Below are 16,553 nucleotides of genomic sequence, written 5' to 3'. Positions count from 1 at the left end.
ATCAAGGCTCAACATGGTAGCTGGCATGCTGTGTATTTTTTTCTAATAATATGACAAAATGAATGGAAGGATGGATAGATGCTTGCCACTTCATTGAGAAATTCAGTAAACTCTCTACGGCTTCGTTCTCTTTATCAACTATACAGTACTTTAAATTTCTAGTCTTGGGTTATATTATGAGTGGAGCCTTGGTATAAGTTAATGGCGTAAGTTTCATTCCTTCAAAATTTCCTCTGTTGCTTCAAAAATCACAAATTCTGTCAGCCTCGTTCTTTTTCTTTCTTTTTTTTTGACAGAGTCTCGCTCTTGTCGCCCAGGCTGGAGTGCAATGGCGCGATCTCGGCTTATTGCAACCTCCACCTCCCAGGTTCAAGCAATTCTCCTGCCGAAGCCTCCTGAGTAGCTGGGATTATAGCCACAAGCCACCACGCCCAGCTAACTTTTGTATTTTTAGTAGAGACGGGATTTCACCATGTTGGCCAGGCTGGTCTTGAACTCCTGACCTCAGGTGATCCACCCACCTCTGCCTCCCAAAGTGCTGGGATTACAGGCGTGAGCCACCGTGTCTGGCCCAGCCTCTAACTTTCTTAGGTCAAAAGAACTCTGTGAAACACTAGTGAGAGGACACAGATCTCAAGCAAGCCACTTTACTCCTCTGAATGAACCTGTGTTTTCTATCATAGATGGGTATATAACTCTTAACTCTGCAAATCTCATAGGCTCGTTGTAAAACTCACATCAAACAGTGAAAACACTAACAAAAGTAAGGTAGAATCCACAGGTACCTCTCTATTATAAATGTATGTCATATGAGCTTGTAATATAAATTTCAATCATGTCTACATGCATATATACATAAAACTCCACTTGGCTATCTTAATGTTAATATTTTGACTTCCAACATCATTATACTTCCCTTCTTCCCTCAAGAACTACAGAAGTCGTGGTCAGCCTGATTTTCCTAGGAAAAAGAAACTAGGTTTTCCCTGAGTTATCACACTGAGGTTTGTAGAACTGGATAGAGCTTGCCTACAAAGCAGAGATGTAAACAGACTGGGCAGGACGGAGTGAGCCTGGAAGATGGTATGGTTGAGGCTCAGCGGCCTCTCTAGAGAGGGGACCCAGAAAGTGTCCTGATAATGAAAACATTTCTCCAGCCCAAACAACTTCCAAGAGCTGAGTGGTAATAATTATTTGGATCCATTCTGCTTTCTGGTGATACACAGAAATATCTGGGAAATTAGAAAAGGTGTAAAGCTGGAATGAGGACTTCTCATGGGCACAATTACTAAGTACAGACTAAAAAATTAAGATGATCAATTGGATTCTTTTACTGTCTAAATTCACCATCAATATACTTCATAAAAAATCCTCCCTCAATAGCCCATGGCTAACTGACCAGGAATGAGGGCCACTCACCAACAGAAAACAGGGAGCTCATCTGACCATTCAGCACCCTGATTTGATCAGGGGAGAAACAATGAGAACCAGAAGAGTACACAAAGGACCAAAGATGGTGAGTGGGGACTTGCCCATGTAACACAACATGGCAGTGGCAGAGCTGAGCCTTAAACCTTATTCATCAGAATCCAAATCTTTTGCTGGTTCCCTTTATGTGACCCCCAATTTTTTAAGTCAAATTAAAAACTATCCACTGACTAATCTAGCCAGGTAAAACTATTGATGCACAGGCTGCACAGTGTAACTCCAGGAAAAATTTAAAAATAGATAAACTCAGCTGCAAATGCCATTTAACCCAAACTCTATCCTATTAGCAAAGGAAAAAAAAAAAAAAAAAAAAACCTTCTACTTGCTATTTTTCAACCACACATTTTCCACAGCCAACGAAGTTCTTATGGCAAAGCAGTCATCAAAACTAGTGTCCACCAGACCACACATGTGAACATGTCACACTTCAGTGCCTGACCACACACAACAGAGGTCAGACTTGTGCAAATATCATGTCCTATAAGGAGCAGTGGAAAGCAGGGCAAGTTTATAAAATTTTATTGTTGTCATTACTTAACACTTACATGGCACTTGTTGTATGCCAGGCAATTTTTTACATACTTTAGAAATATTAACTCATTTAACCTTTCCAATAACCTTGTACAGTAGCTACAATTATCATCATTCCCATTTTACAGATAAGGAAACTGTGACACAGACACAGATCTAGACAGTGATAGAGCTGGGAACTGAATCTAGGCAATCTAGCTCACAGTCCGTGTTCTTCATCGCCATGCTATGCTGCCTCTCAGTGGATTTTGTAGACACACAAACCGACACGCTATCTTCGGCAAAATCAGCACATTCTCTCCCTAAAGTCAAGTTACAGGACAGGCCAAATCTCAACCAGGAACATGTTATTGATTTACTCTAAGAAAGCCCTGTCACAACACCATAAATACAAAGTGTCCATGTGGTCACCTATTCTTTCTATCACCATCAGGAGGTTGTTTCACAGGAGTAAAAAGTCAAGTCGAAGTCTCAGGGGCAGCAAGGAAAGACGGATAGAAACATCTCCCTGAGAATGGTCTTGCTGAAGGTGCTGGAAAGCAGTAGATCCGAGGCCTCATCTTCCAGGAGCACTGCCAACGCCTGGAGCAAGAACTCTTGTCCTCGTTCTGCAGAAGAGGATACGGATACCTCCAGTTTTTGTCACAAGTTACATTTCTAGGCAAGAAAAGGGCCCCGTTTCTCATGGATGTCACTCACTGCAAATTCCCAGGAGAGAGAGGCCACACAGTGGAAAAGTGAAACGTTCAGACTTTGCAGTCAGATGAGACTGAGCTCAAACCCTGTTCCTGCCATTGTGTGACTTTGTGTAAGTCACTTAAATATGCTGAGTTCTTGATTTCTTAACCTGTAGAATGAGTGAAGAATGAAAATTCCTACTTCATGAAGTTACTGTCAGATTAGAAACAATGTTTGCTAACTGCCTAACACCTGGCATGTGATAGCTATTATTTAAAATAAAAATAAAAATGGTCTCATCTTGGTATTTCCCCTACCCTGTGGGAGAGATTAAATCGATGTGCTGCTGTTTCTCCTTTCTTCCCTGCTGTTAATGGGACAACTGTGCTCACAATTACCTGAGCACAAAATCCGTTAGACCTGAACCACTCAACTGTCCAGTCAAGTCCTGTGCTGTTTCACACACTGGTGTTCTTGCCCATGATCTCTCTTCTTCCTAGAAAGTTCTTTACCAAACTCCTATTCATCTTACAAAACCCAACTCAAGCATCACCAACCCCATGAAGCCTTTCCAATCACTACCTCCTCTGTGCCTTGTGTGCACATCAAGTACTACATCGAAGATGCTATAAGATAGTTGTACAACCACATGAGAAACTGACATTCACCAGTACACAGAGATATAGCAACGCAGGTTGCTAAAATATTTAAATATTCCCTTACTCATTGCCAAACAGTTTATGTTTTGAGGCTTCCAGTTGTCCTAACATCATCTCAATTTTCCCAATCCCCCACTAGGAACCCTTGAACCTCCCCAAGATCCAGCAACTAAAGTTCCCCTCTGGCAGACCTAGAGTTCTTTCAATACAGTGTTATACATATTTAAAGATCGTCTCTCTGTCCGCATGGATAACTTGCCTACTGAACTCAACATTGATTTATATGCTTTTGGGAACAGAACAGATATAAACTACTGGAAAAGAGGCTCCTTGAGGTCCAGAAGCACATGACTCCCCAGCATCCAGAACACTCGGCTACAGTGAGGAGCTCGTAGCAACGGCTGAGTTGACTGAATGTCTCCTATGCCTCCCCTCCTCGGCCACCACCTGGCTCACAGTGGACCTTCTGTGAGCGTTTGCTCACTGGCTGACCTGACTGCCATGTTGAATCAAACTGTGAGGTCAGACTGAATTTGATTCCAGTCTCCACAGTTACAGGAGCCATCTCTCTGACCACTGGCTGCTGCCCCTCCATTCCATCCTCACCCCCTTCCAGTGGCATAACCTAAAGGCCAGCTCTCGGCTCCACACCTTTAATGGTCCTCTGATGCCCACAAATCAAATCCAAACTCTCCTGAAGATGGCAAAGGGGGTCTTCATTCTAAGAATAAGGAAATAACCAAAGAAACAGTTGTTTCCTCCAAGCACACAAAGCGTAGCAAATAAATATAAGAAGGTATCCTTTAAAAGTTAACCAAACTGTTAAAAACAGCTCCTTGCATTTTTAAAACCAACTGGGTTTTTTGTTTATGTTCTTGTTTCTGTTTTGAGACAAAGTCTCGCTCTGTCGCCCAGGCTGGAGTGCAGTGGCGCGATCTCAGCTCACTGCAACCTTGGCCTCCCGGGTTCAAGTGATTCTCACATCTCAGCCTCTCGAGTGGCTGGGATTACAAGCATGCAATACCACACCCAGCTAATTTTTGTATTTTTAGTAGAGATGGGGATTCACCACACTGGCCAGGCTGTTCTCGAACTCTTGTCTTCAGGTGATCCACCTGCCTCGGCCCCCCAAAGTGCTGGGATTACAGGTGTGAGCCACCATGCCTGGCCCCAACCGGGGTTTTAAAAATGGTTGCACATCAAACTTATTCACTTCATCTTCTTTCATCATCTAGTGAAATAAGAAGAACAGGGATTATTTTCCTTCATTTTAACAATGATGGGGAGGTGACTTGCTCAACTTACACAGTTGGTTCACATTATGGCCGGGGCTAAATTCTAACCTCAAGAATCTTACTCTAGAGCTGTTGGTTTCCTCAGATCAGCTCATCTCAGTGCACAATCTTATGGAGCAGGATGTAAAACACAATGTGCAACTCTGTCACTCCTGTCTACTACTGCTGTCATACTCTGCTGCTTAGCGCTTGCCACCCTCTGAAATATGCACCTGTGTACTTTGTTGTCTGTCTTGCCTCCTAGAATGCAAGCACTTATGAGACCACGGACTTTGCCTGCCTCCTTCATCACTATATCCCAGCACCTAGAACAGAGCATGGCACAGTTACAGCATGAAAAGAAGAGGCGACGTGGAGTCAGACCCCACATTGACTCCTTCTCCCTCACTTACCAGCAGCCTAGCCACGGACAAGGACCTAAACATCTCCAAGCCTCAATCTCCTCATAATTAAAATCCAAAGAATGGGCCGGGCACGGTGGCTCACACCTGTAATCCCAGCACTTTGGAAGGCCAAGGCGGGCAGATCACATGAGGTCAGGAGTTCAAGACCAGCTTGGCCAACATGGTGAAACCCCGTCTCTACTAAAAAATACAAAAATTAGCCAGGCATGGTGGCCCATGCTTATAATCCCAGCTACTCGGGATGCTGAGGCAGGGAGAATTGCTTGCTTGAACCCGGGAGGCAGAGGTTACAGTGAGCCGAGATCACACCACTGCACTCCAGCCTGGGTGACAGACCGAGACTTCGTCTCAAAAAAGAAAAAAAAAAAAAAAAATCCACAGAATGACACCTACCACCTACATTACAGTGTGTGTGGGAGGAGTAAAAAAAATATTGGCCATTTCTCCACACAAGTTATGCACCCAATACGTGCCTGCTCCTCTCCTTCTTTCAGTCTTTCATTCCCTGTCCCCCAGTAGCTCCTTCTCTCATCAATCACCCCTCTTTGCTTGCAGCATCTACAGCCAAAAATAAACCCTTCCCCACCTCCGAGTGTCAGCACCCCCCCTCTTTCACAGACCCTTTCTAAGGCAGGTGTCTACAAAGGACCCTGGCAGAGCTCACAGTTGGAGCCAACCACATTCTCATGTCTGCCAAGTTCTGACCTACTTCCCAGCCAGACTGAAGCAGGTGATGCTGGTACTGATTCAGCAAGGTCTTTTTTTTTACTTCTTTTCAAATCATCTTGGACTTGGGACAGAACCCAGAATCATAGAGTTAGGGAACTCAGAACAGAAGGGTTTACAAAGCCCAGGCCATCAGATACAACCCTATCATTTTATAGATGTGGAATCTGTATTCCAGAGAATGAGGTGTCTTAGGTAAAAATAAATCAGAATTCCAAATTCCTCAAATATCAGAAACCACACCGTGGCCCCAATTATATCTTAAGAAAGGGCCCTGTCCTGCCTATCACTCTCCCTCATCTCAGAAACTGTTCCTTATGGGCCTGGTGTGGTGGCTTATGCCTGTAATCCCAGCGCTTTGGCAGGCCAAGGTAGGAGGCTCACTTGAGCCCAGGAGTTTGAGACTAGCCTGGGAAGAATGGTGAAACCCTGTCACTATTAAAAAATACAAAACTTAGCTGGGCGTGTTCGCACATGCTTGTAGTCTCAGCTACTCAGGAGGCTGAGGTGGGAAGACAAACTGAGCCCGACATGGTTGAGGCTTCAGTGAGCCTCAGTCATGCCAGTGCATTCTAGCCTGGGTGACAGAGTGGGACCCTGTCTCAAATAAATAAATAAATAAAATAGCACTGTTGGACCACATCCGCTCCAAGCTGTGAGATTTTGGACTTATGTGTCTCATCATCACCTCCAATACATTATCACCCACTAACCAAAATAATTAGACTGTGAGTCATTAAGCTTAAGTCTTTTCCACAGGGCAACTGGTATATATTCTTTTAGTATGATCAGTGTTCGTCTATGAATTGTTAAGCTTTTCAAAGACAAAGATCCCATTCTTGTGTAATTACGTGACGCAGATTTCATTCATAACCATAGAGTGAATGTTGCTAGCCTGATGAAGTCTGAGAGTAATACCATGGTGCACGGTGACAAACGATGATGTAGCATCTTCAATACGTCAACTCTTATGCTCCCCATCACTACGTATTTCTTCCCAGCAGTCCATTCATTCTAAAAACCTGCCATTCCTCAAACACTTCCTTATATACCATGTGTAGAAGCAGTTGTAGATCTTGTAGCATATTCTCAATGGGAATACCTCTTTGAGTTTTAAGAATGAATCTGGTTTTTCCAAAAGTCACCGAGAAACAATTCCAGTGAATAAGGGTGATGATCCAGTTAGAGATGATCATGCTGAATAACACTTTGCCAAATAATTGTTATACAAAGATTTTAGGTGATAAGAGCATCATGGGCCTAAGTCGTGGAGTGTTGGCTGACCCCTGGGGACTCCTTTAAGGAGGGTGATACTCAGTGAATTACTAGGCAGTACCAACTTTGCAATAAGTCCCAATATATAATATCTTCCAAAAGCTGCCAAGAAAACTAAATGTGCTGATTCAGAGGTGGTACTCCTCTCCCAATTCCTACTGCTCCTTTCCAAAAGGAAAAAAAAGCATCTTAAGAAATGCCAAGTGATCCCCACTAAAACCTAGCACAATTGTAGTCACTGGCATATGTCCTCAAAGATGATGACACAGGCTTTCCAGTGTTCTTCCCCTATGAAGAATTCATATAAAATAATTTAATGAAAAGCTTTATGCATAAAAATGTTCCAAAGAGTATTATTTATAAGATCAAATAACTGGCAATAACTCCTATTCAACAATATGTAAATGGCTAAATTTTAAAAATAGTACACCCACTCAGTGGAATAGGAGAGTGGCTATTAAATATATAGGAATTAAAAAATAAACTAGAATGTCTATGAATATTCAGTAGAGAAAAAAAAGAAAGAGCAAACAAAACTGCCTAGTATTAAAAAATTGGTGAATAATATTTTAATAACATATCTGCTTCTGAATATTAATAATGATGACTAACAGATAATGACATTACTCAGGAGCTCCAGAAGAATGCCTCCATGAAAGCCTGGAAATATCTGAAACCATAATAAAAACACAGGGGTTTAAATAAAAGGAAGCAATTAGAAACTTTGTGGGAGGGAAGCGGGGGAAACTGCATAAGAAATTATAGCCCAAATAGGGAGAAACCAGTCCAAAATAAGAGAAAAAGTTGCTGGAACTTGAAGAAGAGACACAGAACAGACTCCAAGCAGACAAGAGAACAATAAGAAAGACAGAATACATACGAGATATGGTAGAAAATGCTAATTTTTTCTCTCAACAAAAACAAAATACAGCCTAAAATTCTAAGAAATAAGAAGAAATTATAAGAAGAAGCTTATTTATTATCTATTTACTATAGAAATAAAATAAACAAAATGTAGAATGACTCTGAACAACTACAAAAAATTTAGGATCATCTAGTAGATTTTGATGCTAAGGGAAAGTTCAGTCTCCTATAAGTGGCTTAAAGGTGGTGACCTCAGAACCCCAGAAAAGGAAATGAAACCACAGCACATGACTTAGCCCTGTATTAAGCAATATTTACCTAGAAATCATAATGTAAATATTATTTATTTTTTCAGCTTTTGCAATCAAACCAGAGAGCACAAATGACTTAGCTATATGTAGAAAACCATTAATATATACATGTGCCTATATGCATGTATCCACTATAAACCCTCGAGATGCAAAAGGTAACCTAAAACATTATTGACAAGTTGAAAGGTAAATGTGGAGAGGAAAAGTGGAGGGAAACTCTAATATCTTCGTCTTACAAAATAGTGAGTGAAGCGAAACTGTCAAAAGTTGATATAGCAAAAGACTGAGATTTATGCATATTCTGTAAACATAAAGGAAACCACAAAGAATAAAAGTAGAAATGTAACTGTCAAAACTTGGGAAGAGAACTGGGAAGGACTAATTGGATATAAATAAATAGTCCTTATTTATCATAAAATAAAGTTTAATAGGCATATCTAAAACTAGTAACTCAAGCATGAGAGACAGAAGCATATTATTTAGGAATATGATAGTAACCACCAAAAAAATCAAAAACAAAAAATGGTTACAAGTGGTTGACTATGGGTAACGGAACTGGTTTAGGAAGAGATGGGACAGGAAATTACTGTTTCATTATAAACGCTTCCGCATTATTTTATTTTTACTGTAAGCATGTATTATAGCACCTTTTAAATTAAAAAAAAAAACTTAGAAAAAATTATTCAAGCTTGAAAAATATTTCAAGCTAGAAAAGATTAACTGCCAACAGCAGGACCAAGAGGTCACAAAAGTCAAATGTGAAGGGGCTTTCCTGGGAAAACCATTACAAGATGTCACTCTTTTGAAGATCATTAAATGCATGACAAAGTCATCTTTTTAAGCCACCTAGCCCTCTTTTAAGAACTTCTCTTTCCCCTTCTCTACCCAAGTTCTTTAACTCTCTCCCAGCATCCTCCTATAAAATTTTCAACACCCTGTGCCCTTCGAGTCTCTTTGCTGGCTTCAAAATAAGAAGCAGTCCCTTATGAAAACTTGAAAATGTAAAGAATCCCTGAGGAAACCCCAAAATCAACAGACATCTCAGGCTGTGCAGCGCTGTGGCCCAGAAGCACACCAAGGCCTGGGGGTTGGAGCTATATTTAGCAGCTCTGGGCAGACAACAAGGACTCCTGTTCCCTGGAAAGGAGGTAATTAAAGAAGGCAGATTTAGGCCTGAGGTGGTTAAGTCTCAAGGAACTATGGCTCCGGGCAAGCCCAACCTGTGCCCTGAATGAGGAAATAGGAAGCCACAGGCCTGAGGCTCCTTTCCTACACCAGCTTTTCTTCTCTCAGGTTTCTAAAGCCAGGGGAATGCCAGTTGTCAGCCTGATCACTTCTTTTTCTCAGTCATTTAAGACCCATTTATGGGGCACCCGCTATGTGCCAGGCTTCGTGCTGAGTGCTGCAGAGAGGGGAGACATGAACCAGAACCTTGACCTCAGGCAGCTGACAGGTGAGAGGGGTGTAAACACAACACATAGCATTAGGTCAACAATTACCCGCACCATGAGAGAAGGACAGAAGGGAAGCCGCTGCCTGTTGGGATTCCTAGGGAGAGTGTCCAAGGAACCATGCAGAGGCTTGACCCAAACAAATGGAAATGATTGAAACATGTGAAGAAAAAGTAGCTTTCTGGAAGGTGGAAATTACACGAGCAAAGGCACAAAGTCAGCCAGGGTATATAGGAGAAAAGAGAGTTATCCACTCTATAAACTGTGGGGTATACAGGGGGAAAAAGAGAGTTATCCACGCTGGATCAAACAAGGGCGAGTGAAGAAGATTAATGTCCCTGACTCGCATTTACTGGACTCGGTGGATATTCTCTCCTTCCCTGCAACCTGTGCCCTACGGGGTAAGAAGATTCCCCCCACCCCGCCCGCTCCCTGATTTCACAGATGAAGAGTCTGCAACTCAGGGAGGAGAAACAACATTCTCGAGCTCACAGAGCTGTAAATTAACAGAGGACAGTTTCAAAACCAGGCCTCTTTGGCTCTAAGACTCAAGTCCTTCCCTCCTCTACCACCAAAAGAAGTATAAAAAGAAGGCGTCTCTGCAAACAGAGCTAGAAGATATGCCAGTGACCTGGTGCAAACATGTATCACAGTTCACAGCAGCACTCCCATGGACTTCATTTTTAGGGATTTCCAAAATTTCACACTGTACCTGTGACTGTGTTTAACAGCTCTCTCTTATTACGTCCAAGACCCTGTCACCATCTCAGCATTTAGAGCCTTTCGAAACCTAGGTACTGACACTGCATTTCCCCTTTACCTACACCAACCAGTCCCCCTTCCTGGTAGGCCCTGCCCAACCTACCTCTCCTTCAGACTCTTAGTCATTAATAGAGGTGGGCTCAGCTTGCTCCAGTCACAGTGGCCTCAATGCAAATGCTTATTGAATTACAAAATGTACCCCTGCTCTTTCTCTACTATCCTAAAAAAAAAAAAAAAAAAAAAGTTTACCGGAGCCCTATTCACTTTAAAAAGAATCCCAGGAGGCTCATTCTTCAATTCCTTGTTATTCAAGGCTCACATTCGGATCCGACCTGCTTTTCCCACCACACAGCTCAGTATGGTGACCGGATGCCACCTTCCTACAACCTAAAGGAATGCCATATAGCCTTCCAAGCCCAGTTCAAATCCAATATTTAAAAAACAAATTTCCTGGTTCATTGAATGCATCCCTCTTGTAAGCTCCCCAGGTGCACACTTGTCTCTCTCCCCACACTCCCTGGCATTGGATAGTTTATCTTTCAGTGAGAGCATGCTCTCCCTTCCCTCCTGGATGGGGAGCTCCTTGTGGGAAAGTTCTCATATCTGGGGCCCATCCAGAGCCAAAGAGTGCAGGGCACATGGCAGGCACTGAGAAACCACAGCAGCAGAACTCTCGGTGCTGGAAGTAGGCCGTGCAAAATCAAATCCTTCAGAGCCTCGCCAGTGCCCTATCCACAGATTTTTGCCCAAAGTATATTTTATTGCTCTATGACAGAATCTTCCAAACAAATTCACATCTCGGAAGCTCCAGTGAATTAGAATCCCAGAGGCATTGTGATGGCCAGTCAAATCTTCCATTTGATAGTCTCCCACAAAGAGGTACCATGGTCCCTGCCTGAACACCTCCAGCAACTGGAAATCTTATACCAATTGATACAGTCCACTCCATTTTTGATATCTGCTACCATAGGTCCTTACACACTAGTTCAGTCTATCTCTACGGGCTTTTCACTTAAATACCTAGGAGTGGCAGGTTAGAAGGTATAAGCACATAACCAGGTAGGAAAGCAGTGTAGTATGACAATTAAGGTCATGGACTTTAAAATCAAGCAGAACTGGGTTCACATCCCAGCTTGCCACTTACGGGAGGCCACGAAACCTCCCCAGCACACCCCCTCCCACTCCCACCCCCTCCCACGGCTGTTACAGGATTACGGGAAATGATTCAGGCAGAGTGCCTGGCACAGTGAGCACTGGGTAAATGGCAGCTATCATGGTCATTAGTTCTATTCCGGTTTGCCACGTAATCAGTGCTAATCACACCCTTGGCCACTACATGAAGTCTGTATGCCCTTCCATAGGATGTCTTTGAAAAGCTTCAGCTGACGTCTCATTCTGTTTGCCGCTGGCTGGGCACAACTGGAAGCAGGAAGTTGACCGGGGCTCCCATTACAATGTCTGACACGGAGGGGACAGTGAAAAAATAATCAGAACAAAGCTTCTTTCACACCTGCCTTTACAGGCGCTGTCCATGACTCTACAAAGATAAAGGAAGACACCAGATGTCACAGCAGCTGCCTGGGTCACTTAGAGCAGTAGATAGTGATGCTCTTCAATGTCTCAAGCCTCTTCAATCGTAGCCCCAAAGAGGACAAAAGGAAGGTGGGCAAAGGTGGTGGGGGAATGGAAAGGATACTCCAGGACTTGGTGCCTGTTTTCTACACTCCCAGCTGCCCAATCAAGCTCAGAGATCTGAGGATAAGAGTTCAACCTCTTCACTCACTTCTATTTCCACCCCAACACTGCAGGTCAAAAGCAGCTCAGGTAATGTGAACTGTGTCCTCAGGCAGATAGTACAAAATCTAGTTCTGGCCTTACTACTAAATTTATGTGACCTTGGGATCCTCATTGACCTCTTTGGGCCTCACCTTTCTCATCTGTACAATAGGATGCTGGCCTAGACCACTAGTTTTTAACCAGCAATGTGCAATGGAAACACTGAGGGAATTTTCTCTAAGTACTCTTGACCAGGTCTATTTCTCAGAGATTCTGATTCCAGACTGCAGTAAGGGCTGGGCATGTGTGTGTATGTATATTATATGTATATATATTATAGGTACATATATTATATATATTATGTATGTATATATATTTTATATACGTATATTATATACGCATATATTATATATACTTATATATGTATATATTATATGTACATATATAATATATGTATATATTATATATACATATATTATATATGTATATATTATATGTACATATATTATATATGTATATATTATATATATATTATATATAATAACATATATATATATTCAATTCTTTAGCTGGTTAAAAATCACAGGACTTAAAGATCCCTATGTTGCCTTCAGCAAACACCATCAAGTCTCACTCTTGGAAGAATGTGTGTAAAGAGCTGGGCACAGGACTTGGCACACAGCAGGTGCTAATTAAATATTTGCTCCCTCCACTATCACAACCACTCCCAGCCAAAAGCAATGGCAGCCACATAGGTCTCACTATGCAAGATGGCAGCTGGTGCTGTATGTGAAACAAACTGTGTCAGTCAGTTAAGGAATACCCATGGTCTAGTCACAGGAAGTTCCGACTAATGAAAAGAATGAGGTAGGGATGACTATAAATAAGTATATGACGAATATAGCAGAGGTGAGCGCTAGAGTAATGCTTCTCAAACTTTCAGCAACACCTAAAGACATAGATTCTGGGGTGAGGCCAAGAGTCTCTATTGGTAACAAGTGCTAAGTGATACTGATGCTGCTGGCCCAAGGAGCAAGCCTGGAGTTGCAATCTAAATGTAGGCATTGTGAAGGGATAAACTTGCAGCCTAAGGCAATCGTTCCACACAGATTTGCTGAGCATCTATTAAGCACCACTCAGGAAATGTGCTGAGGCTGGAAAGACGCAAGAGGAGTTAGACTTAAGAAAGAGACATCTCAGCAAATACTCGCAATAAAACGTGCCTTAAATTCTATATCAGAGACCTGGCCAAAGTGCTGTGGGCATCCCAGCAGAAAGCCAGTAATTATATCTGGGTTGCCTAAAACAGAAAACTATGAGGATGCTGATGAAGTAGTTAAATTGTGGAAGAGAACAATTACATAATAGTATGTACATGGCCAGGTGCAGTGGCGTGCACCTGTAGTCCCAGCTACTTGGGAGGCTGAGGCAGGAGAATTGATTGAGGCCAGGATTTCCAAGGCTGCAGTGAGCTATGCTCATGCCAGTGTGCTCCAGCCTGAGCAGCAGAGAGTGACCCTGTCTCTAAAAAGTAATCAATTAATTTTTTAATTAATTAAATAAAATAAATTTTTAAACATTGCTTTCAAAGTATGTACAGAATTGCTCCACTTTTGAGGCTAGAACCAGGTTGGCAAACTGATATTTATACAGCTTACTAGCAAGAAATAATTTTTCTATAGTTAATCTTGAAGTAGCAACGGAAACAAGAGGAGGAGGAGACAGAGGCCATGTATGGCCTGCAAAGCCTAAAATATTGACTACCTAGTCCTTTACGGAAAATGTTTGGCAACCTGTAGGGTAGAAAGATAGATACACAGATACAATTATGTAGCAAATTTCACACTGGCTGTTGCAAATGACTGCAGGTGGTTTTTACTTTCTTCTTTTTTTTTTTTTTTGAAACCAAATTTCACTTTGTCACCCAGGCTGGAGTGCTGTGGTACAATCTCAGCTCACTGCAACCTCTGCCTCCAGGATTCAAGCAATTCTCCTGTCTCAGCCTCCTGAGTAGCTGGGATTACAGGCATGCGCTACCAAGTCCAGCTAATTTTTGTATTTTTAGTAGAGACGGAGTTTCACCATACTGGCCAGGCTGGTCTCGAATCCCTGACCTCATGTTCCGCCCACCTCAGCCTCCCAAAGTGCTGAGATTACAGGCATGAGCCACGGCGCCAGGCCCATTTTCTTCTTTATGCTTGTCCATGTTTCAATGTTTCTCCAGAGACAACATGTTCTCTCTGAAACTAAGGGTGAAAAAGTTATTGTCCTTTCTGCAAGGCATTTCACATTCTAATAATCTACCTTAGAAAATAATCATAGGTGCAGACAAAGAATTTTGTTAAGAATTATGTTCATCACAGTGCTATTTATGACAAAAAATTAGAATTATGGTATATTCTTAAGATGAAACAGCATACAGCCATTCAAAATTACATGTACAAACAATTCTTAATGCCATGAGAAGCTGCTCATGCTCTATTGTTAGGTGAAGTGGCAAGATATGAAAATGTTTATATAGTAATATTTAGTCAGTAAAATGCAAATGCACATAAAATCATGAAAAGCACCGCTAAAGAAAGAATATTAGAAACATAAATAATGCTTGTGTCTAAATAGTGATTTATAAGTGATGCTCATTTTCTTTATACAGTTCCATATTTTTGAAATGTGTTACTATGAGTAGGTCCTACGCTTACAACAGAAAAATACCACAGATAGTAAGTTCAGGTTTGTTTTTGCCTTAAGTCTTTTTGAGGGAATATAAGGAGGTTCAAGAAAGAGGAGACAGAATATTCCCCAGACAGAAACAAAGGGGAAGGGCCCTGGGGCCATCAGGGTAGCATGTGCTAAGACACAGAGGCTGCAAGAGAGTGGGACCAGGGACACACTCAGAGTAGCAAGCACAGAGCATGACTGGCAGGGGACAGCCAGAGCAAATCCTGGAAACAGAGGCGAGGTCAGACGATAGCAGGGCAAGGTGGGCACGGTGAGGGATTCTACCCACAGGCTACGGGAGGCAGTGAGTGAGAAGGCAAGAGGCCAGCTGGGAAGCCAAAGGACAAATGCCTTCCCAGACACCTTTAATAAAAGCAGAGTCAGGGAGCGCAGACGCCCGTGCCAGGAAGAGAAGGAAGATAGTTAAGTGTCTTACACTCATTGCCATTTACAAAATGGTTCTCCTTAATTTTCTTCAAACAAGGCTATGCATATATTGGTGTCTGGAAATGAAATTAGGAAATCAAATCAATACATTCTTATTGGCCAAGCATCACTCATGAGCCCTTCTGACTTCATCCTAAAAGTGGACCCAACCAGCAACCCCCTATGTTGCTTCACAAGTAATTTCTGACCAGTCAGGCACAGATGCCATGCAAAAGACAAGGCCTGAAGGTGCCATTTTCTGTCAAATGGACCCAAGGCAGGATGAGGCTGAGTGAAAGAGGAGGAAGAGGAATAAAGGCTCACTCAGGGGGAGAGGGGAAGCTGCTGCAGGCTAACCACTGCTCTCACTGACTCAGGATGCCCATTTCTCACAACCAGAGGCCACAATTTTGGAGGAGACAAAAGACTGCAGAGAGGCTTGCTGAAGCTCACTCCATGGCTGGATTCCTGGCAGGATGAGAAATGGAGTTCTAGTAAACTAGAAGGAATGCTGCTGGCAGGAGACAGACCTCTCGAGAGGGCTTTAAATGGAAATATGAGAGCACGAGAGGAACTCTAAGTGTAGAAAATGCACTGGGCAAACAAGTGTGTTGCAGATGTGGGTGCCCCAGAAGGGGAGGAGCTCTGGAGTCACAGGGGACCCAAAGGAGACAGTGTCAGGTGGCCCTCCAAGCCCGCAGGTGGCAATGGGAACAAGGAGGGAAATGAACTGAAGAGCTGAAGGTGGGGGCCAAGGAGGAGGCCGCAGAGCTGTGATGAAGGGCTGCTCATCAGAGGCACACACACGTGTCAAATAAAGAAGCTCCGCTATGAAGACAGGGGGCAACGCAAGGCCACAGCCGAAGATTCCATGCACACTCTTCATGGTGGCAAATTCAAAAGCCTTGGAGGGCAGCATGCTTCTATGATAATAGGGAATGGGGGCTGGGGGGAATATGTAGACCCCATATCAATGCTTTCAAAACCTCTCTCTCTCTCTCTCTCTGTCTCTCACCCTCCCTCTCTCTTGCTCACTCTCTCTCTCTCTTTGTCTCTCTCTCTCTCCCACGCCCCCTGCCCTAACATATCTGCATGTCCATAGAGGCACCAATCTGCAATGATGATGGACTCTCTCAACCACCCTGCTACTAGGAAACTTCTTCCATATATCATAAACAGAGACCAGTAT

The 16,553-nt window shown here is 42.8% G+C and overlaps 2 protein-coding genes across 3 annotated transcripts in view; both read right to left on the bottom strand.

The window, feature by feature from the left end:
• The window catches only part of LPP (LIM domain containing preferred translocation partner in lipoma), a 715,816-nt gene that overhangs the window by 674,321 nt on the left and 24,942 nt on the right, over positions 1 to 16,553 (bottom strand). The gene's annotated exons all lie outside the window — the stretch shown is intronic.
• On the bottom strand, positions 15,210 to 16,457 carry LOC105740534. The gene has a single exon (XM_012510744.2). It carries the CDS (start codon positions 16,281 to 16,283, stop codon positions 15,909 to 15,911), a length of 375 nt encoding a protein of 124 aa, XP_012366198.1. The 5' UTR covers positions 16,284 to 16,457; the 3' UTR covers positions 15,210 to 15,908.

Source organism: Nomascus leucogenys, chromosome 11 (assembly GCF_006542625.1).
Source record: "Nomascus leucogenys isolate Asia chromosome 11, Asia_NLE_v1, whole genome shotgun sequence".
NCBI classification, from domain to species: domain Eukaryota; kingdom Metazoa; phylum Chordata; class Mammalia; order Primates; family Hylobatidae; genus Nomascus; species Nomascus leucogenys.
Note: the sequence above shows the minus strand (reverse complement) of the source record. Positions and strands in the feature narration are given on the sequence as shown.

Coding starts and splice junctions, on each gene's coding strand:
- LOC105740534 (XM_012510744.2), bottom strand. CDS start 16,283: ATGCTGCCCTCCAAGGCTTTTGAATTTGCCACCATGAAGAGTGTGCAT.